Below are 21,333 nucleotides of genomic sequence, written 5' to 3' on the forward strand. Positions count from 1 at the left end.
AATTTCATTTTCAAAACGATTTTCATTTTTTTTTTTTTTTTTTTAAATAAATAAATAAATATAATAAAAAAAAAATGAATAAAAAATGTACAATTATTTATGCAACTGAATCAGGTACATCACAAGAGGTAGCAGAAAAGTTATCACGTGATTTAGTTTTATATGAAATTAAACCAAGGTTAATTGATGTTACAAATTATAATAAACTTGAATTACCAATGGAAAAGATAGTAATATTCGTATTATCAACTACAGGTCATGGAGAAGTACCAGACCCAATGAAACCTCTTTGGAATTTCTTATTAATTAAATCATTACCAAGTAATTCATTAGCAAATACAAAATTTGCAATTCTTGGATTAGGTGATTCATCCTATACAACCTATAATTTCGCAGCTAAAAAATTATATCAACGTTTACAATCAATAGGTGGTACACCATTATTACGTAGAGGTGATGCTGATGATCAACATGACCTAGGTATAGATTATGAAGTTGAAAAATGGTCACAAGAATTAATTTCAAAATTATTAACAATTTATCCGTTATCACCAAATTTTAATATTAATAATATTAAAAATCAATTGTAATATATATATTATTAATTTAAATTCTAATTATTTATTTTTAAATTCTAATTATTTATTTTTTCAAAAAAAAAAAAAAAAAGAAATAAATCAAAATATAATATTAAAATTGATAAAATTAATGAAAATAATAAAGAGATTAAATATGAAATACCAACACAATTTTATAAGAGTAAATTAAAAGTTAATAAAAGAATAACAGTTGAGGAATGGGAACAGGATGTTAGACATATTGAATTGGATATTAGTGAATGTAAAGAACTTCAAGTACCAATTAAATATCAAAGTGGTGATGTTGCATATGTTTTACCAAAGAATCCAATAAAGAGAGTGAATGAATTTATAGAGTTATTAGGATTACATTCCAATTGGATCATTGAATCAATTGAACCAATCGATAAAGAAATAACACAATCACCAACATTACTAAAATTACCAATTACAATTTACGATTTGGTTAGATGCTATTTCGATATTATGGGCTCACCAAGAAGATATTTCTTTGAATTGTTATCACATTTCGTTACGAATCCAATTGAAAAAGAGAGATTAGAATTTTTTTCATCTACAGAGGGTCAAGATGATCTAAGAACCTATAATCAAAAAGAGAAAAGAAATTATATTGATGTTTTAAAGGAATTTCCATCAATTGAAATCCCATTTGAATATTTATTCGATTTAATACCACCAATTAAACCAAGACCATTTTCAATCTCTTCCTCTTCTTTATTAAATCCAAATACTATTCATTTAACCGTTGGTATTAATACTTATACAACTCCATTTAGAAGATTATTTAGAACTGGTTTATGTTCTCAATATTTTTCTTCTTTTTTAAATGATAATGATAATAATATTGTACCAATATTTATAAAAGAAAGTGGTGCAAGATTACCAAAATCAAATGAAATACCAATTATAATGGTTGGACCAGGTACAGGTTGTGCAATATTTAGATCATTCATGCAAGAGAGATTATATTTTAAAAATAATAGTGATAATAATAATAAATTAGGTGATGCATTATTTTATTTTGGTTGTAGATCAGAATCAAAAGATTATTATTATAGAGATGAATTTGAAAGTAATTTAGAAAAAGGAATTATTAGTAAACTATCAGTTGCATTCTCTCGTGATGGAAAAGATGGTAAAAAAGTTTATGTTCAACAATATATTGAAAATGATTCAGATTTAATTTGGGATATAATTAATAATAGAAATGGTTACTTTTATATTTCAGGTTCGAGTGGTAGAATGCCAAAAGATGTTAAACAATCATTATTAACAATAATTAAATCAAATTTATTAAAAAACAATAATAATAATAATAATAATAATAATAATAATAATAATAATAATAATAATAATAATAATAATAATAATAATGATGATGAAAATAATATTGATGAAATTGTTAATAATTATTTCGAAAAATTAGAAGTTGAAAAAAGGTTTATTACTGAAACTTGGTAAAAAAAAAAAACTAAAAATAAAAAACTAAAAAAATATAATTTATTTAATAATTGTTTAATTATATATAATTAGAAATTATTTTATTTAGATTTTTAAATTTGAATTTTACTACCAATTTCCATCATTGAACTATGATGAATACCATAATAATGAGCTTCTGATCTACTGTTTTGAAGAAGAATATCATAGATAAAAATCGATAAACGTTTTAAGATGAATTGTTTTTTTGAAGATTTAACACGTAATCTAGATAAGAAATAAGTGATATGTGGAACACCTTCAACTTCAAGTTCAACATCATTTCCTTCGGTATCATTTTGTTCAGAGTAATGATATCCAACAATTTCTTTTTTAGTTGTTGGAATTACCAATTTTTCTTGATCTTGAGTGGTGGTGGCTTTAATTTTATTAATTGATTTTGGATTTAATTGAATGAGTCTTTCAATGAATAATTTTTTAATTACCCAAGGTACATTAATGATTTCAGCATAACCATAGTTAATACTAATTTGGAATACACCTCTTTCTGGTATTAATTCTTTGGCAACGACACGATGTTCATCTTTAATGAAAGGTACTGGTAAATGATAAATGTTTACAAAGAATAATGGATATGGCATATGAGTAAGGAATGGTTGTAATTTAACTAATGACAATGGTGTTTTCTCTTCATAATGTGACATGAAAACGGCGGCATCACCTCTGTTTAAAAGATCCACTTGTTGAAGAGTTGTTGAAAGTGGTGGTGAACTATCATGAATTACTTTAATCATTTTACTTCTACCATATCTCCAAATTAACATTATTGATGACATTACGATACCAATGACTATTGGATACCAACCGCCAGTTGGAATTTTTTCAATACTTGATGTAAAGAATAAACCATCCATAATTATAAAACATAAACCCAATGGAACGATTACCCAATAACTATAACGGAAATGTAATCTAAGTACGAAAATATACATTATTGTAGTTGCAATCATAACCATTGATACACCTAAACCATAAGCACCAATTAGAGATGATGAATGTTTGAATCCAATAACTGTTATCAATGTAAGAAATGCCAATACCCAATTAACTTGTGCAATATAAATTTGACCAGAGATTTTTTTAGAAGTATGTTTAACATGTAATGGAGGGAAGAATTTCAATGAGATAACTTGATTGATGATAGAGAACGAACCAGATATTAAACCTTGAGATGCAATAACACAAGCAACCGTTGCTAAAATGATCATTGGCCAAAAGAATGAAGTTGGTATCATTTCAAAGAAAGGATTTGAAGTGTTTGGATTTCCAAGGAATTGAGATGCTTGACCCAAATAGTTTAACATTAAACTTGGCATTACGATTAGAACCCATGATAATCTAATTGGCATTTTACCAGTGTGTCCTAAATCAGCATATAATGCTTCACAACCAGTTACACAAAGTATTACTGTACCCAATAAAAGAAATCCTCTTGATCCATTCAATAGAAAATGTTGAATACCTTCCCATGGATTGAATGCTCTAAAAACTATTGGATGATCAATTACCTTGAGTAAACCGAAAATACCAATTGAAAAGAACCAAAGAATCATAATTGGACCACAGACAATACCAATAGCTTCAGTACCAAATGATTGAACTACAAATAGGAAAAATAAAATTACAACTGTAATTGGTACAATCCATTTTTTAATTTCACCTCCTGGTACACCAACTTCTAGACCCTCAACGGCACTAAGCAATGATACGGCAGGTGTGATAACGCCATCACCCAAAATGAAAGAAGAACCACATAGAGCCAATATTGTTAGAGCTGATTTCAATTTTTGATTGGTTTGTTTTGGAATTAATGAAACCAATGCAATGATACCACCCTCGCCATTGTTATCAGCATTTAGAATGAAAACAACATATTTCACTGTTACCACCATAATCAATGCCCATAGAATTAATGAAAGACTACCAATCACCTCTTTCTCTCCTGGTGGTCCTTTAAACATTGATGCATAAACATACAATGGAGATGTACCTATGTCACCAAAAATACAACCAATAGCTGTAATTGATAAATAGAAAGTATTCCAAATACCACTACGATTTTTTTCACCCATACTTGGATATAAACTTGTAATTCTTTGAATTGATTGAACCACTTGTTCCTCTCTAATTTCAACAAGATTTTCGGTACCTTGACTTCTACCACTATCACTTTCACTTTTATTAGAATAATTTTGATTATCCATTATTATTCTTTCTTTCTTTCTATTTTTTAAAATTAATTATTATTAAATTTAAAAATTATCAACGAACCTATTATTTTTAAAAAAAAAAAAAAATAATAATATTAAATAATAATAATAATAATAATAATAAAAAGGGATAGGAAAATAAAAAATAAAAAAAATTAAAAAAAAAAAAGAATTAGTATAGTTTTATTATTATTGATATTATATATGTATTTATAATTTAAAAACTTACATCACTACCACCTTCTTTTTATTTATGAGGGAGTGAAATAAAATTATTATTTTTTTAAATTAAAAACTTGAAAAGATTTTTTATTTATAAAAAAAAAAAAAAAAAATAAAATAATTATTTAATATTATTTTATTTTTGTATATATTTTTTTTTTTATAATTTTAAATTTTAATTCAAATAAAAAAAAAAAAAAAAATTTTATTTAAGAAGGAAATAAATTAATATGGTATTACTTTTTGTTATGTTAAAAAAAAAAAAAAAAAAAAAAAAAGTAAAAAAAGTAAAAAAAATTTCTCGATTACTTTCAAAAACTGTACTACACTTTTAAAAGACAATCAATACACCAAATTGTTAAACCTACCTTTATTATAAAATTTTTTTATAAAAAAAAAAAAAAAATGTGACCAGTATTATCTGACTATTTATTTTGTGTGGTCTAAAAGAACTAATCCTATTTCACACTTTTTATTGATTTTTTTTCTTTTTTTTTTTGTTTTTGGAATTGTTTTTTTGATTTATTTTTTTATTTTATTTATTTTTTTTTCCCATTTTTTCAATATAAAAAAAAAAATCACTTTTTTATTATTATTATTTTCATTTTAATTATCATTTTTTCAAAAAAAAAAAAAAAACTAATGCAAACAAACACAGGGTTGTGTAAATGATATTATTTACAAATTTTTATTTTAAAGGCCACCTTAACAATCTAAAAATATATCCATATATGAAGTTAAAATAGATGAAAAAAGTGCAAACATGAAAAATCAAAGGAGTAAAAAAAAAAAAAAAAAAAAAAAAAAAACTGATAACTTTTTTTCTGGTAAAAGCGATTTTTTATTTTTTTATTTTTTTTTTATTTTTTTTTTTTTATTTTTTTTTTATTTCAATTTTAAAATAAAAAAAAAAATGGCGAGAAAAGAGATATTACAATCTTTCCAAAAAAAAAAAAAATTTAAGATTATATAGGAATACAAATTCTATTAATAATAGAAACAATCTCGGTTTTTTTTTTTTCTTTTTTATAATGTGAATACATTAACTCGGTGCAAACAAAAAATTATTAAATTTTTCTCACAATTTTTTCTCACCATTATTCATCATACAATCAATTTTTGGTGCATGGACCGGAAACCTTCCATTTTTGTAAAAAAAAAAAAAAAAATTAAAAAAAAAAAATTAAAAAAAAAAATAAAAATAGAAAAAAAATAAAAAAAATAATAAAACTGGGTTAAAAAAAAAGGTTAAAAAAAATAAAAAATAATAAAAAAAAAAAAAACCATTTAATTAATTCGCCAAAAAAAAAAAAAAAAAAAAAAACACTTCCTAACCACACCACAATTTTTTCATTTCAATAATTTTCATTCAACAGTGTGTTTATTTTTAATATTGTTTTTTTTTTATTTATATAACTTTTTATATATTTATCAAATCACTTTTAATTTTCTTTAAATTCTCTATTTTTTTTTTTTTCCACTTTTTTTTTTTTTTTTAACTTTAAAAATTAATTTTTCCAAATCTTTTTTTATTTCTATATATTTAAATAATATAGAATATAATGATTTGTAAAAAAATATATATAATTTTTTAAAATTAAACTCTCTATTATTTATATATTTATATTTTATATTTTGTTTACATTTCTTTCTTTATTTTTTAAAATTTTAAAAAAAATGGAAAATAAAATTGTTTGCTCAAACTATCCAGAATTAAAATGTTTAGCCTTAGAGTCAGTCCAAAAACATTTAGTACACCAAAATTGTAAACAAGCAGCCAATAACTCAATCTCTCACCAGTATCCACATAATCATTTAAATTCTCATTCTTTCTCTCATTGTCATACTTATGGAAAAAATGAAAATGATCTCCAATCTGCCAATAATGACTGTTCCTCATCATCATCATCATCATCGTCATTATTATCGAGACAATCGGTTATTTCCTCCTCCTCTCAACAACAACAACAACAACAACCACCGCCACCACAATTGGACTATGATATTTCTAAATTGTTCTTATCATTTGATGACTTTAACTGTGTATTAAACTATTGGCAATATCGTTTCAATCATATTGATTTGGTTGTTGGTATTGAACCAAGTGGGTTGGTTTTGGGTAGTGTTTTCTCTCAACGTCTTAGATTACCCTTTTTAATGCTTAAGAAAAGGTCATCAACAAATTCATCTCTCTCCTCTTCTGATGGTGCCACTACAAATACAACTTTATTGAGAGAAGAAATTGGAAGTGATGATGAAGAATTAGAAGTTGAACAAGAAATTCTCTCCACTTTATTCCCATCAATCAAAGATTCTACCAGTGGTTTTCCATTCAAAAATAATGAACTCTTGGATTCAAATGGTGAGAAAAAGAAATTCCAAATTTTAATTATGGATGATCTCTTGGAAAATGGTACATGTTTAGCCGCTGCCATTGAGTTATTAAAGAAGCTTTTAAAACAAAGTAAAATTAAAGATTTTAAAATTTCTTCCACTTTCATAAGTAGTATTAAATCATTAGGTGGTAAAGAAAAAATTTATGAAATGTATAATGATATCTCTGTTGATGTTATTAATATTATTGAATAAATAATTTGGTGATAAAAAAAAAAAAAAAAAAAAAAAAAAAAAAACTTTCAAATAAATAAAAATAGATAAAGGAGTTCTAGGAACTCATTTTAAATTTTAAACAGGTAACAATAATTAAAAAAATTTGGAAAAAAAAAAAAAATTCTTGTTTTTTTCTTTTTTTTTTATCACGAACATTTTGAATTTTTTTTTTTTTTTTTTTTTTTTTTTTTGAGTAATGTAAATAAATAAATCTATTAATAGTTTTTAAAATGACAATATGGTTAAATAATGATGAAATGAAAAATATGATGAACAATAGACAAAACATCAGAAATATTGGAATAATTGGACGGTAAATTTCCGTATATCATTCTCAACTCTACTTTAAATATAAAATAATCCTAATAACTAAAATAAAATTTAAAAAAAATAGAGTAGATACTGGCATTAGAACACTTATTGATATACTATCAATATCAAATTTTATTAATATTAAAAGAGGTGATGTTGGAGTAGATAAAGATTTTAAAGAAGATCTTTTCAATAAAACAAATATTCCACTTTTTTTTGAACAAAATAATAATAATAATACTATTAATAATAATAAATTTTTAATTAATGTTATTTTACCAAGAAATCAAATTGGAATTCAAAATCAAATTTCAACATTTCATTTAATTGATGGTTTATTAGTTGTAGTTGATTGTATTGAATCAAGTCTTCCACAAGAGAAAACTATTTATCAATCAATTGGTGAAAGGGTTAAACCAATTTTATTTTTAAATAAATTTGATCGTTTCATTTTAGAACTTAAATTAGATAGTAGTGGAATTTATAATTCATTACAAAGAAGTATTGAAAGATTCAATTCAATTGCAACTTGTCAAAAAGATGATTTATTAGGTGACGTTGAAGTTTCACCTGAAAATGGTACTGTTGGATTTGGTTCATCATTATATGGTTGGGCATTTAATTTATCAACATTCGCAAGATTATACTCTTTGAAATTTGGTATATCTGAACAATCTTTGGTTAAAAATCTATGGGGTGAAAATTACTATGATCTATCATCAAAGAAATTCTCTAAACTTTCAATTAGTTCTGATGGTAAACCATTGAAACATTCTTTCATACAATTTATTTTAGAACCAATCATTCGATTAACAACAGCCATAATGGATAACAAAAAAGAAGAAATCAATAAAATGTTAACATCATTGGGAATCTCATTAAATAATGAAGAGAAAAAATTAAAAAATTTACAACTTTACAAAGTGATGATGGTTAAATTCACCCACCCAATCTCAGAATTCCTACTTTCAAGTGTAGTAAAACTTTTACCATCACCAGTTGAAGCACAAAGATATAGAGTCGATAATTTATATGATGGTCCGTTGGATGATGAATGTGCAACAGCAATTAGAAATTGTGATCCAAATGGACCATTAATGATTTACATTTCATCTATGATTGCAACTAAAAAACCCAACTTACCATATTTAGCATTTGGACGTATATTTTCAGGTTCTATTCAACCTGGTAAAAAAGTTAGAATTATTTGTAATACAGATTATTGTGGTAAAATTAATTTCAATCAAAATAATAATTATAATGATATAAATAATAATAATAATAATAATAATAATAATAATAATAATAATAATTCATATAGAGATAAAACTATTAAAGAATTATTTTTATTAGAGGGTGCAATGTTAGGACCAACAATTAATAATTGTGCATGTGGAAATATTATTAGTATTTTAGGTTTAGAAAAATATATTGTTAAAACTGGAACGATTACAGATTCTGATTTAGCACATAATATTTTTAGTTTTAAATATTCAAATACATCAGTTGTTAGTGTAGCCATTCAACCTATACAACCTCTCGATCTACCTAAATTAATTGAAGCCTTAAAAAGATTGGTTCAAATTGATTCCACTGCATATTTTACTAATGAAGAAACTGGTGAATTGTTACTTTCTGGCTCTGATGAAAATCATTTAGAAAGTTTAGTTGGTGAATTAAGAAATTCAATTGAAAAAATTAAGGTTTCCCAGCCGATTGTATCTTTCAAAGAAACTGTTACAAATGAATCATCAATTAATGGTTTTCAAAATCATCAAATAAACTCACTAGAATGTTTTCAAGTGCAAGACCAATCAGTGAACAACTATTGTATGATATTGAAAATGGTATGATTTCATCAACATGTGACCCATTAGAAAATGAAAAACTTTTAAAGAAACATCATGGATGGAATATTTCAGAAGCAAAGAAAATTTGGACATTTGGGTCAACTTCACAATTGGTGGAATCAAATTTATTAGTTGATTCCACCAAAGGTGTTCAATATATAAGTGATATTAAAGATCCAGTGGTTTGTGCATTTCTTTGGGCAACTAAACATGGAATACTTTGTGATGAGCCATTGAGAGGTGTTCGATTCGATATTAACGATGTATTATTATCAGGTGATTCTATTAGAAGAGGTAGTGGTCAAATTATTCCAATGACTCGTCGTTGTTTATATGCATCTCAATTAAGTGCATCTCCAACACTTCAAGAACCAATCTTTATGATTGATATTAATGCCTCTGATAAAATGCATGAAAAAGTACTTTCAATTCTAAATAAACGTGGTGCAAAACTATGGAGTGAATCAAAATCATTAAATGATACATTCAATATTAAAGCTCACATACCAGTTTTAAAATCATTTGGATTATCTCAAGAACTTAATTTTAGTACCCTTGGAAATCATCCAATCTCTACTCATTTCGTATTTGACCACTGGAAATCAATGGGTACAGTTTGTGAAGATAAATTTGTAACTGAAACAGTTTTAGAAATTAGAAAAAGAAAAGGTTTAAATCCTGAAATTCCATCATTAGAAGATTATATGGATAAACTTTAAAGTGTAAAAAATAATAATAATAATAATAATAATAATAATAATAATAATAATAATAATAATAATAATAATAATAATAATAATAATAATAATAATAATAATAATAATAATAATAATAATAATAATAATAATATAATAATAATAATAATAATAATAATAATAATAAATAAAATAAACAATAAAAAAAAAAAAGATTTATTTATTTATTTTTTTTTTTTTTTTAAAGAATTACTTATTGTTGTTGTAGTTGTTGTTGTAGTTGTTGTTCTTCTTCATTTTTAGTTCTCTTTTTATAATCATCATATTTACCAAGTAAAGTTATGAAAATTTCCATTGCAATTAAAAAAATAATAATTCTTTCTAAACGAATTGAATGATTATGTTTTTGTTCATCATTGATAACTTCATAAATATTTGTAATTAAATTAATTTTTTCATTCATTACTCTAATACGTTTATTGATTTCACAATGAGATCTAATTGAATTGTAGATACTTTCACCCTCTGGATTCTCCCAAAAATATTCTGGTGTATCATTGATATCAGATAAATTCAATTCAGATTTAAGTCTTAATTGTTCACCTAATTGACGAAGAATTTCAAGTTTTGAAAATTTTGAGATTTGACCAGTGATTGAAATATCTTCAGCGGTTTCTGATAAATGTTGAACTCTATCTTCGAATGGGAATAAACTAATCGATTGTGCAAATGCATATGATGATGAGAATTTCTCAAGATCTTGATCTCTTTCCGATTTTGAAAGATATATAATCTCCTCTGGTTTTTTATTAATATCAAATGATTGATTGGATGCTGTTGATATTCTAAACTTGTATCTATCTACATGTCTAGTTGGCCATGATTTTAGCTCATATGCTTTTAACCAATCTAAAACTTGATCTAATGATTCCTCACCAACACCCCACGATACTATACTGCCAAATGATGGGAATACAAATACTGAATTACCAGTATCTTGTTCAACTAACCATCTTGCATTACCAGTACTTGAATCAAAAACTTTTTGAAGTGAAAATCCTTTTGGTAAATTTTCAATTGATTTACTATAACTTCTTGATGTATAAATAACTTTACAAATTTGAATTTCATTATTACCATTAACAATACCACCACCACTATTATTATTATTATTATTATTAATCTCTTTTTTTTCTTTAATTTGTTGTTTATTATTATTACCACCATTATTACTTGAAGCATAAAATCTATTAATTCTATTAAAATTTTCATTATTACTACCACTATTTAAAAATATTGGTGATATGAAATTATTTGAAAAATTCGGTTTTGATGTTAATAATCCACTTTTTAATGTTGGATTATTTATAACATTTTTAAATTTTATTAATCTATTAATCATTTTTAAAAAAAAATAAAATATAAATAAATAAATAAAAAAAAAAAAAGGAAAATATCTGAAGTAAAAAAATTGGAAATATAAATATTGTAAAAAAAAAAAAAAACTAAAAAATTAAAAAATAAAAAAAAAAATAAAAAATAAAAAAAAAAAATCCACAGTTTCGGGTAATAAACAAAGAATTAAAAAAGGTTTTTTTTTTTTTTTTTTTTTTATTTTTTTTTTTTTTTTTTTTTTTTTTCGTTTCTCTTTTCCTATTATATACAATTTATTTTTTTATTTTGTGTTTAAGATTTATTGAGATTTTTTTTTTTTTTTTTTATTATTATTATTTTTATTGTTGTTCTTTTATAAACATATAACCACTATCAGTTTGAGTAAGAATTTGTTTTTCTGAAACTAAATATTGTAAATAATCAACCAATTGTTGAGAGGTATTTTGTTCTTCACTCATGATATCTTTAAGATGAGATTGAATTACATCAAGAGATACAGCAATATCGTTGACACTGTATGCACGAATGACTTTATGAATGAAATATCTGAAATTGGATTGCATACGATGGTAGGCTTTAACGAAATCGGAAAGATGGGTTGTAATTTCATTATGATTTACGATTTCATGATATGAAACTAAATAACCTTGAATGGTTGTAAGTTGTTCTTGTTGTTGTGGTGCTTGTCTTTGAAGTGCTGGTTTGAGAACAAAGGAATAATATTGATTCTCTTTGAATGGTGAATTTCTTTGTAAAACACCACCATTTTCATCATAGTTGGATTGTCTACCATTTGCTCCTAAAGTTGTCTTTAATTGAATAATTTTTAATTGTCCAGTACCATCTCTAATATCTAAATCTAAACTATATGTTGGTTCATCTGTACTTCCTTCTGGCATTTTCATTGCTCTAATTTTTGATGATTTTACCCATCCAACTACCCATGCCTAAAATTATTATTATTTATTAATTTATTATTATAATTATAAAGTTAGAAATGAACATAAAAAAATAAAAAAAGTAATAATATATACATACAGTTGTAACTTGTGTATAATCTGGACAGGTTGTTTCATGGTCTCCCCACCAATAATATAAATTTATTTGTTTAGTTGAGTTTGGTGCATAACCTGGTTGCATACGTAAATTTTGAAAAGTAAAAATATCCATTGGTACTACTGGTTGAGCTCTATATGCTACTGTATTTGTGTTTGTGGTTGTTTGTCCATCTCCTCCTTGATGTTGTTCGTCACTCATCATTATTATTTATATGTATATAATGTATGTTTATTTGTATGAAAATAATTGAAAAATAAAATTAAAAAGTGAAAAAAAAAAAAAAATTAAAAAATATTGAAAAAATAAAAAAAAATTAAAAAAAGGCGCAATTTTTTTTTTTTCTTTTTTAAAAGAAAAAATTAATTTCCAATAAATTCCATTTTTAGATATAATTAAATTAAAAAAAAAAAAGACTTATCAAAATTATTTTTAAATAAAAAAAAAAAAAAGAATTGTTGTTGAATTTTTTATTAAATAAATTTACAGAAAAAAAAAAAAAAAAAGATCTTTGGTTGGTATAATAAATTAATTTTTTTTTTTTTTTTTTTTTTTTTTTTTTTTTTTTTTTTAAACAACTTGTTGTGATGCTTCTTGGCCTATAGGTAAACCATATTCATCAACACTTGATTGATGTGGATCAGTAGTTGGAACTGATGGTGTCATTAAATAAGAAGGCATTGAGGCTTCCAATTCTAATTCTTCACCCATTGACATTAATTCAGCCTCCAACTCTGATTCATCTAAAGTATCTGGAGTTTGATAAGCTCTACCTAATGATTCTTGAATTTCATTGTTATAATCTAATAAATCTTGCATTTCATCTTGCATATCGTCTACATCTTCAATTTTTATATGTTTTAATTGTGTTTTCATGTCTTTGGCACCCTGTTTCATTGCTGAAACTGTTGTAATTGTATCTCTCATTGACTCTGTGGCAAACTTGGTTTGCTCCATATTAAATGATGTACTTGCCATTTGGTCTCTTTGTCTTTCATACATTTTCTTTTGTTGTAATACTCTAATTGCTTTTTGTTTAATTGCATTCTGTGCTGGACCTGGTCTAGTTGCTTTTATTTGTTTATCATATGCTAATAATTCTTGATTTAATCCATTTATTTTTTCATCCATTTGTCCCATCCTTCCACCAATCTTTTTTATTTTTAAAAAAAAAAAAATTAAAATTAATAAAAAAAAAAAAAAAATTAATATAAATTATATTTTAAAACTATAAAGTTTAATAAAAAAAAAAAAAAAAAAAAAAAAAAAAAAGTTTTTTAATTTACATACTCTTTTTGTTGCCTCATCTAAAGTTGGGGCTGGTTGGTTGTTTGAAACACCAAAAAATCTTTTCATTTCTTTTTTTTTTTTTTTTTTTCTAATATGAATGTATTATTTTTTTTATTTTCATTTTTTTTTTTTTTTAATATTCCTTTTTTTTTTTTTTAAAAAAAAATATCTTTATATGTTTGTTTTAACCTTTATCTCTATAAACTCTTTTTAGAAATAAAATAATAATAAAAAAACAAATAATATGAGAATATCTTTTTTGTGTGGCAGTGTAAATTAAAAATTAATAAAATAAAAAAAAAATAAAAAAAAAAAAAAAAAATTTATAAAAAAAAAAATAAAAAATAAAAAAAAAATAAAAAAAAAAATAATTTTTATTTTTTTAGGCTGTTAATAAAAATCTGAAAAATCGAGTTTTTTTTTTTTTTTTTTTTTTTTTTAAAATAAAATTGGGGTTTGCATTGTTTGTAAATTTTAAAAAAGGGAAAAAAGTTTATTTATTAATTTTATTTATTTATAAATTAATTTTTTTATTTATAAATTAATTAATTTATTAATTTTTTTATTAATTAATTTATTTATTTATTAATTAATTAATTAATTTATTAATTTATTAATAAATTATCTCATTATTTTTTTTTTTAACTGCAAATTTGGGTTGGGCAGTTTTCAAATTTATGAGGTTGGGTAAAAAAAAAAAAAAAAAAAAAAGGTTTCCGGTATTCCAAAATCCATTTTTTAAAAAAAAACCCCAATAAAAAAATTGGGAAATTAATTTAAAAAAAAAAGGGGTTAGTTTTTCCCTGGGCCCAATTTTTTTTTTTTTTTTTTTTTTTTTTTTTTTTAACTTTGAAAATTGTTACTTTACCAAATTGTAAGGCGAAAAAAAAAAAAAAAAAAAAAAATTGGACTTAATTGACCAATTCAGAAAAAAAATAGAAATAGAAAAAAAAAAAAAAAAAAAAAAAAAAAAAAGATGGAAATATTGGGATCAATTTGGGAATTGTGAACAAAAATAAAAATAAAAAAGAAAAATAAAAAAAAAAAAAATTAAAATAATCAAACGTGCATGATTGAAAAAAAAAAAAAAAAAAAAAAAAATTCGAAAAGTTGGGGGGTAAAAAAAAATTTTCGAAAATTTTTTCAATTTGATTAAATTCTTCTATAATTCAATTTTAGTTGGTTCCACATAACATAAACATGTCCGCCTTAGACTACGCCACTTTAATCTTACACGACGCCAAAGTAAGTATATACATTTATATATACCGAATCTATGAAGGATTATAGATTGATTGAATCATTTATGTATAGATTGATAATGTTGGATTAAAGATTGAATGTTGGATTAAAAGTTAAAAGATTGAGGATGGAGTGTGGATGATAGATAGATAGATATAGAGTAAATTATTGACATTCCATATAACAAATATAATAGTTAGCAATCACTGCTGATAACCTCGTTGCCTTATGCAATGCCGCTGGTGTCAAAGTTGAAAAATTCAAAGCTGATTTATATGCTAGCACCTTAGAAAAGAAGAAGGTTGATTCAATCTTATCCGTCAGTGCTGCTGCTGCTGCCCCAGCTGCCGCTGCTGCTCCAGTTGCTGCCGCCGCCGCCGCTCCAGCCAAGAAAGTCGTCGAAGAAAAGAAAGAAGAATCAGATGACGATATGGTAAGTTTTTTTAAAAAAAACAAACAAAAAAAAAAATCTCATAACTAACTGCTTTTTTTTTTTTCTATAGGGTATGGGTCTCTTCGATTAAAAGTGCCTTTAATTTAAGCAAACTTTTGATATGTTTATAAATAAAAAAAATTTTAAAAAAAAACCTATTATTCGTGTAAAACAAGAGAAGATTTTATTTTTTTTTTTCAAAACTTGGTGATTTTATTTCAAATCTGACAGAAAAGGGAATGTGGATATAAAAGAACAATTTTTAAATATTACAACGAAAAAAAAAAAAATTAAACATTGATTGCTACTAATATTTTTAAATAATTGGAAAAGATGTTGGTAATTTTTTTATATGGTATCAATAATAAAATATGAATAATTATAACAATAATTTAAGTAGGAATTGGATAAAACACGTTTATAAATTTAAAAAAAAAACATGCATAATTTGTGTGTATATTTTTATTTATTTTTTTTTATTTCATTCATTTAATTTATTGTTATAAACCATTTTAAAAACTAGTTATTTTAAAATTACCAATACTTGGATTTCTCTCTAAAATTTTCCCTCTAAAATATATTGTGATTTTAATTAAAATTGATTTGTTATAATTGTAAATATAAGAATAAAAAGGTTTATTCTTTTTTTTTTTTTTATTTTATTTTTATTTTTTTTCAAAGATTGTTCTTGTAGAGTAAAATTTGTTTATTATTATTATTATTATTATTATTATTATTATTATTATTATTATTATTATTATTATTATTATTATTATTATTTTAATTTTTGATTAAATTGAGTTATTAGATATTAAAAATAAATTCTATTAAAAAAAAAAAAAAAAAAAAAAACCATTATTTAAAAATCAAAATGATATTTCCCCCAATTATAAAATTAATTTCTGATTTCGTTTTTTACTCCCATAGTAATTTTTTTTTTTTTTTTCATTCGTTTTTATTTTAATTTTTTTTTTTTTTAATTTTTTTTCATTTTTTTCATATTTTTTTTTTTTTTATTTTATTTTTTTATTTTTTCATTTTTTGTTTCAAAATCATCTTTGTTTCGTTATAGAACGCTATATTGTTGTTCAATTTTTTTTTTTTTTTCCTTTTTTTTTAGTTTAAACAATATTAAAATAAAATCAATAATAAAAGGATAAAAAAAAAAAAAAAAAAAAGTGATAATAATAATAAAGAAAATCACCAAAAACAAGTAATATTAAAAAACGAAAAACGACCAAAGAAAATAAAAATATAAAACATACAATAGAAACAACATAATGATAAACCGGTTACTATACGCCAGTAGTAAAATAAATAATAAATCACAAATACTTGGTAAAAGTTATATTAAAAATGGAGTTGTGACACCATTATTATCATCAACTCAAATAATAGACTTTATTCAAAAACATAATCAAACAATTCAAAATTTTTCAACAACAACAACAACCACAACTACAACAATTATAAATAATGAAATAAATGAAATAGATGAAGATGAAAAATCAAAAACAGGAATAATAATTAACTCAAATTCAAATTCAAATTTAGATTCAAATTCAAATTTAAATCCAAATTCAGATTCAAATAAAGAGGATGAAAATATAGTTTTAAATAATGAAATTTATAATAAAATAAAATATTTATCTAAAGAGTAAATATATATAAATATGTATATTATTAATAATAATAATTAATCATTCATTATATTAATAATAATATTTTTAAAAATTTTTTTTTTTTTTTTTTTTTTTCAGTGTTAAAGAATCATTAAAGAATCCAAATTGGAAATATTATAAAACAATTGAAAAGAAAAGTATGTTAAATGATTTAGATAGATTTTTAGAGAGTTCAACCAAGATAACAATGATACCAGAAAGATTATACGGATTATTTATTGTACATTGTATTAGTAAGAATAAAATTGGTGATGCAAATTATTTATTTCAATATACACCATTAATAAAGGGTGATTATTATTATCCATTCGTTTCAATTTCAAATTATTACCTCAATAATAATGATTCAAATGGATTTATAGACTTTTTTCAAAAGAATATTAAAAAATATAAATCATTTTTAGGTACAATTGATTTTTTAATTTTATTAAAAAATTGTTTAAATTATAGAGATAAAAAGAAGAAACATGATGGTGAACATAGTAATGCTAATGGTAATGGTAATAGTAAGAATAATCAAATTGAAGAAGAACAAAAACAAGAAGAAGAAGAAGAAGAAGAAGAAGAAGAAGATTTTAAAATTGGTTTAGAAATTCATGAAAAAGTTTTATCAATAATTAATGGTAAAAATTTAACAACTGGTAAAACTTATTCAAGTGCAATCACTTCATTAACACATGGTTTAATTTATTCAAAATCTAAATTAAAAACTGAAACTTATGATAATTCATTTCAAAGAATTTATCAAGAATATTTAAATTTTATTTCAAATAAAAATCAAATTCGAAATCAAATTAACGATGGTAGTGATAATAATAATAATGATAATAATAGTAATAATATTATTAATGGTAAAGAACAAAATCAAAGTAATAATAATAGTAATAATAAAAAGATTAAAATTAGTTCAACAATGTATTCAACATTATTTCAATTATATATAAAAAGAAAAGATATTGAAAAATGTAAAATAATGTATGAAGAGATGAAAAGTGAAGCTTTAGTGATTGTACCATCGATATTTTATCATTTAATAGTATTAGCAAAAGAATGTAAAGATATTGAATTTTATAATCAACTTATAAGAGATACACTTTGTTTAGGTAAAGGTTATGTAGCGGCAATGGTTTTATTGTATACGAAATACTATGGTCATGGTGGCAGTGAGATTAGGTTTATCTATGAGGATTTGGTTAAATGTATCGATCAAGGTATGATGAATAGTGATAGTAGCAGCAGCAGTGCGCAAGAAAAAAGAGACCATTTGGTAACCATTGAAAAGTTGATATCATCGTTTCTAAAGATCAATAGATACCATTTGGCATTGGAATGGTATGCAAAACGTATCGTTGACTACAGGTTGGCACCAAATCATAGGAATATAGTCTCATTCATAGTTCATCATATAGAGAGATACGAGAATAATCTACGTGATTATTGGGTGAATGTCATGTTTAGATTTGGTATAAACATTAAAGCACCCGCATTAGAGTCATTGTTGAACGAGTTCCATCATATGGACCCTTTGAATAATATACGTATAATCCATAATTTCTTAGACCCAGAGGCACCATTCAAAGCGTTGGAGGAGGATCCTGAAGGGATTAAAATCGAAGCGAGTCATATCATTCATAAGAGACCTTCGAATTTAGTGATTCCAAAATTAATTTTTAAAAATCATTTCACAAAAAAAAGAGGTGAGCAATTGGTTCAATACATTAATGACACCTATCATTCTAAAGATAAAATACCATTCAATGATCTATTGATTCAATCGATTCTTGCCATTAAATCAGTTGATGATGCAAAACTTTATTTATACAATTTCTATTTACCCTCGAATCAATACATTAGAAGCATCATATTCGATCCTTTTGTATACCAATTATTACTTAAACCATCGAATCCTAGGGCTGTACTTAACTTTGGTTTAAATTTAATCTACAGTGAACCAGATGCAATCAAAGATCTTCCAACAACTTTAAATTCGATTTTCAATGTTTTCCTCAACGAGCGTATGTATGATGTGTCTAATAAAATTTTGAATAAAATCATCTTAACCAATAGTCATCCTTACCTCGACGATTTACCATCAACTCTTGGTAAATATATAAAATCAACACTCACTCAAGATTCAATCAATAAAATCAAATCTCTTATTGATTCTGAAAAACAAGTTCATGTTTGCTTTTCAAATTTATTTCTTAAACATTTACTTTCAAATTATTTACAATCAAAATCTAGTAATGATTCAATTCAATTCATTGAATATTTTAAAAAAATTAAAGATATTGATACACAATCAATTAAAATTTTAATTAGTTTTTTAATTGAAAAAGAAATTAAATTAATTGGTTATAATAAAATGAAAAATAATAATAATAATAATAATAATAATAATAATAATAATAATAATAATAATAATAATAATAATAATAATAATAATAATAATAATAATATAGATGATATTGATGATGATGATGATAATAATAATAATAATTTTAATAATAATCCAAATAATAATAATAATAATAATAATTTTAAAGAAGATCGAAGGATTAAAAGAAAAAATATAAAAGTTGTAAAGAAATTAATTATAGATTTTAAAAATATAGTTGAAGATTTATTATTATTAAAAATTAAAGGTTTAGAATCAAGACAAAAAACAATTGATAGAAATAAACATGAAGAAAGAATAAAATATATTGAAAGATTAAATCAACATCATAATGCGAATTTAACACATCCACAAATTGAAAGACTTGATATATTGGAGGGTACTTCTAAATATAGTTATAATAAAAAAGAGAGAAATCAAAGACGTCTAAAAGAACAATTTAAAATATTACAAAGCCAAGAGAAATTGAAAAAATTAAAAATTAAAGGTTCAGAACGTACTATTAAAATACAACAAATACAATTTGAACCACAAGAAACACAAAAACTAAAAAGATTAATGGGAGAACGTATAACTATTTTCCTTGGTGATCATTTGGAACCTGTCGAATTCGATTTACCTTCAAAAGATATAATTCAACCACATTCAACACTTTTAGTTGATGGTTTACAAAATGTTCAAATTTTAGATTTAATAATTCAATCTTTATTAAAGAAACCTCAATTTGTTGAAAGTATCTTTGATTTCCTCTATAATTTTTCAAATGATTTTAAATTTAATTATTTTCTTGAAAAATCAAAATTAAAAAAAGTTCAAAAAAAGAATAAAAATAAAAATAAAAATAATAATAATAATAATACAGATGATAATAATACAGATAATAATAACAATACAGATAATAATAACAATACAGATAATAATAACAATACAGATAATATAAATAATAATACAGATAATAATATAAATAGTAATAATAATAATATAGATAATAATAATAATAATAACCCTAATAATATAGATAATACAATAGATAATAATAATAATAATAATAATAATAATAATAATAATAATAATAATAATAATAATAATAATAATATTGATAATAATATAAATAATATAAATAATATAAATAATAATAATAATAATAATAATAATAATAATAATAATAATAATAATAATATAAATAGTAATGATAATAATAATATAAATAATAGTAAAAGAAAAAAAGTAGGTCCACTCCTTTGTAAAATTTCACAAAATACTCTTGAATTGGTTTTAAAGAAGGCTTCAAATATTGAACATTTGAAACCACATATTTATCCTTTATTCTTGAAATATCATAAAGCAAGCCCAAGACCAATAGTTTATAATCCTCAAATCATTGAAATAGTTATGGATTGTCCAAATTTAGATAAAGATCTTGTTAATTCACTCAAACAAAAAGTTGAAGAAAACAAAGATCAAGAAAAATTAGAAAATTTACCATTATCATTACCACCAGATAATATTTTAAATTATTAAAAATTTTTAAAAAAATAATATTAATAATAATTTAATTTATATAAAAAAAAATAAAAAAAAATAAAAAAAAATAAATAAAATAAAATGAATATCAAAAAAAAAAAAAAAATTTTAATTTTAATTTTAATTAAAATTAAAATTAAAATTAAAATTAAAATTAAAATTAAAAATGATTAATCAACAATTTTTTATAGGAAATAAAAAAAAAAAAAAAACAAGTAATTATTTCAAAAAAAAACAAAAAAACAAAAAATTAAAATTAATGCGACCAGTGACACAAAACTTTTTTTTTTTTTTTTTTTTTTTTTTTTTTTTTTT

At 22.7% G+C, this 21,333-nt stretch overlaps 9 protein-coding genes across 9 annotated transcripts; 5 read left to right on the forward strand and 4 right to left on the reverse strand.

Annotated features, from left to right (window-relative positions):
• Positions 1 to 74: 74 nt before the first annotated feature.
• Positions 75 to 2,060, forward strand: redC (NADPH-dependent diflavin oxidoreductase 1; the record flags this gene model as incomplete). Its single annotated transcript, XM_631829.1, has 2 exons — positions 75 to 586; positions 671 to 2,060. The coding sequence occupies 2 exons, from the start codon at positions 75 to 77 to the stop codon at positions 2,058 to 2,060; spliced, it is 1,902 nt and encodes a 633-aa protein (XP_636921.1).
• A 92-nt stretch (positions 2,061 to 2,152) lies between these two features.
• Positions 2,153 to 4,303, reverse strand: DDB_G0288055 (K+ potassium transporter; the record flags this gene model as incomplete). The annotated part of the gene is made up of 1 exon (XM_631830.1): positions 2,153 to 4,303. The coding sequence occupies one exon, from the start codon at positions 4,301 to 4,303 to the stop codon at positions 2,153 to 2,155; it is 2,151 nt and encodes a 716-aa protein (XP_636922.1).
• A 1,905-nt stretch (positions 4,304 to 6,208) lies between these two features.
• On the forward strand, positions 6,209 to 7,120 carry DDB_G0287985 (hypothetical protein; the record flags this gene model as incomplete). The annotated part of the gene is made up of 1 exon (XM_631831.1): positions 6,209 to 7,120. One exon carries the CDS (start codon positions 6,209 to 6,211, stop codon positions 7,118 to 7,120), a length of 912 nt encoding a protein of 303 aa, XP_636923.1.
• A 251-nt stretch (positions 7,121 to 7,371) lies between these two features.
• elp (elongation factor 2-like protein) lies at positions 7,372 to 10,022 on the forward strand (the record flags this gene model as incomplete). Its single annotated transcript, XM_631832.1, has 3 exons — positions 7,372 to 7,454; positions 7,536 to 9,300; positions 9,351 to 10,022. The coding sequence occupies 3 exons, from the start codon at positions 7,372 to 7,374 to the stop codon at positions 10,020 to 10,022; spliced, it is 2,520 nt and encodes an 839-aa protein (XP_636924.1).
• A 229-nt stretch (positions 10,023 to 10,251) lies between these two features.
• DDB_G0287989 (hypothetical protein) lies at positions 10,252 to 11,400 on the reverse strand (the record flags this gene model as incomplete). The annotated part of the gene is made up of 1 exon (XM_631833.1): positions 10,252 to 11,400. One exon carries the CDS (start codon positions 11,398 to 11,400, stop codon positions 10,252 to 10,254), a length of 1,149 nt encoding a protein of 382 aa, XP_636925.1.
• Positions 11,401 to 11,731: 331 nt separating this feature from the next.
• On the reverse strand, positions 11,732 to 12,653 carry DDB_G0287991 (hypothetical protein; the record flags this gene model as incomplete). The annotated part of the gene is made up of 2 exons (XM_631834.1): positions 11,732 to 12,340; positions 12,432 to 12,653. The coding sequence occupies 2 exons, from the start codon at positions 12,651 to 12,653 to the stop codon at positions 11,732 to 11,734; spliced, it is 831 nt and encodes a 276-aa protein (XP_636926.1).
• A 366-nt stretch (positions 12,654 to 13,019) lies between these two features.
• Positions 13,020 to 13,805, reverse strand: vps60 (SNF7 family protein; the record flags this gene model as incomplete). The annotated part of the gene is made up of 2 exons (XM_631835.1): positions 13,020 to 13,601; positions 13,740 to 13,805. The coding sequence occupies 2 exons, from the start codon at positions 13,803 to 13,805 to the stop codon at positions 13,020 to 13,022; spliced, it is 648 nt and encodes a 215-aa protein (XP_636927.1).
• Positions 13,806 to 14,939: 1,134 nt separating this feature from the next.
• On the forward strand, positions 14,940 to 15,505 carry rplp1B (60S acidic ribosomal protein P1 beta; the record flags this gene model as incomplete). The annotated part of the gene is made up of 3 exons (XM_631836.1): positions 14,940 to 14,984; positions 15,178 to 15,414; positions 15,485 to 15,505. The coding sequence occupies 3 exons, from the start codon at positions 14,940 to 14,942 to the stop codon at positions 15,503 to 15,505; spliced, it is 303 nt and encodes a 100-aa protein (XP_636928.1).
• A 1,189-nt stretch (positions 15,506 to 16,694) lies between these two features.
• DDB_G0287997 (hypothetical protein) lies at positions 16,695 to 21,015 on the forward strand (the record flags this gene model as incomplete). Its single annotated transcript, XM_631837.1, has 2 exons — positions 16,695 to 17,071; positions 17,175 to 21,015. 2 exons carry the CDS (start codon positions 16,695 to 16,697, stop codon positions 21,013 to 21,015), a joined length of 4,218 nt encoding a protein of 1,405 aa, XP_636929.1.
• Between the last annotated feature and the right edge of the window lie 318 nt (positions 21,016 to 21,333).

This window comes from Dictyostelium discoideum (assembly GCF_000004695.1).
Source record: "Dictyostelium discoideum AX4 chromosome 5 chromosome, whole genome shotgun sequence".
NCBI lineage: Eukaryota > Evosea > Eumycetozoa > Dictyosteliales > Dictyosteliaceae > Dictyostelium > Dictyostelium discoideum.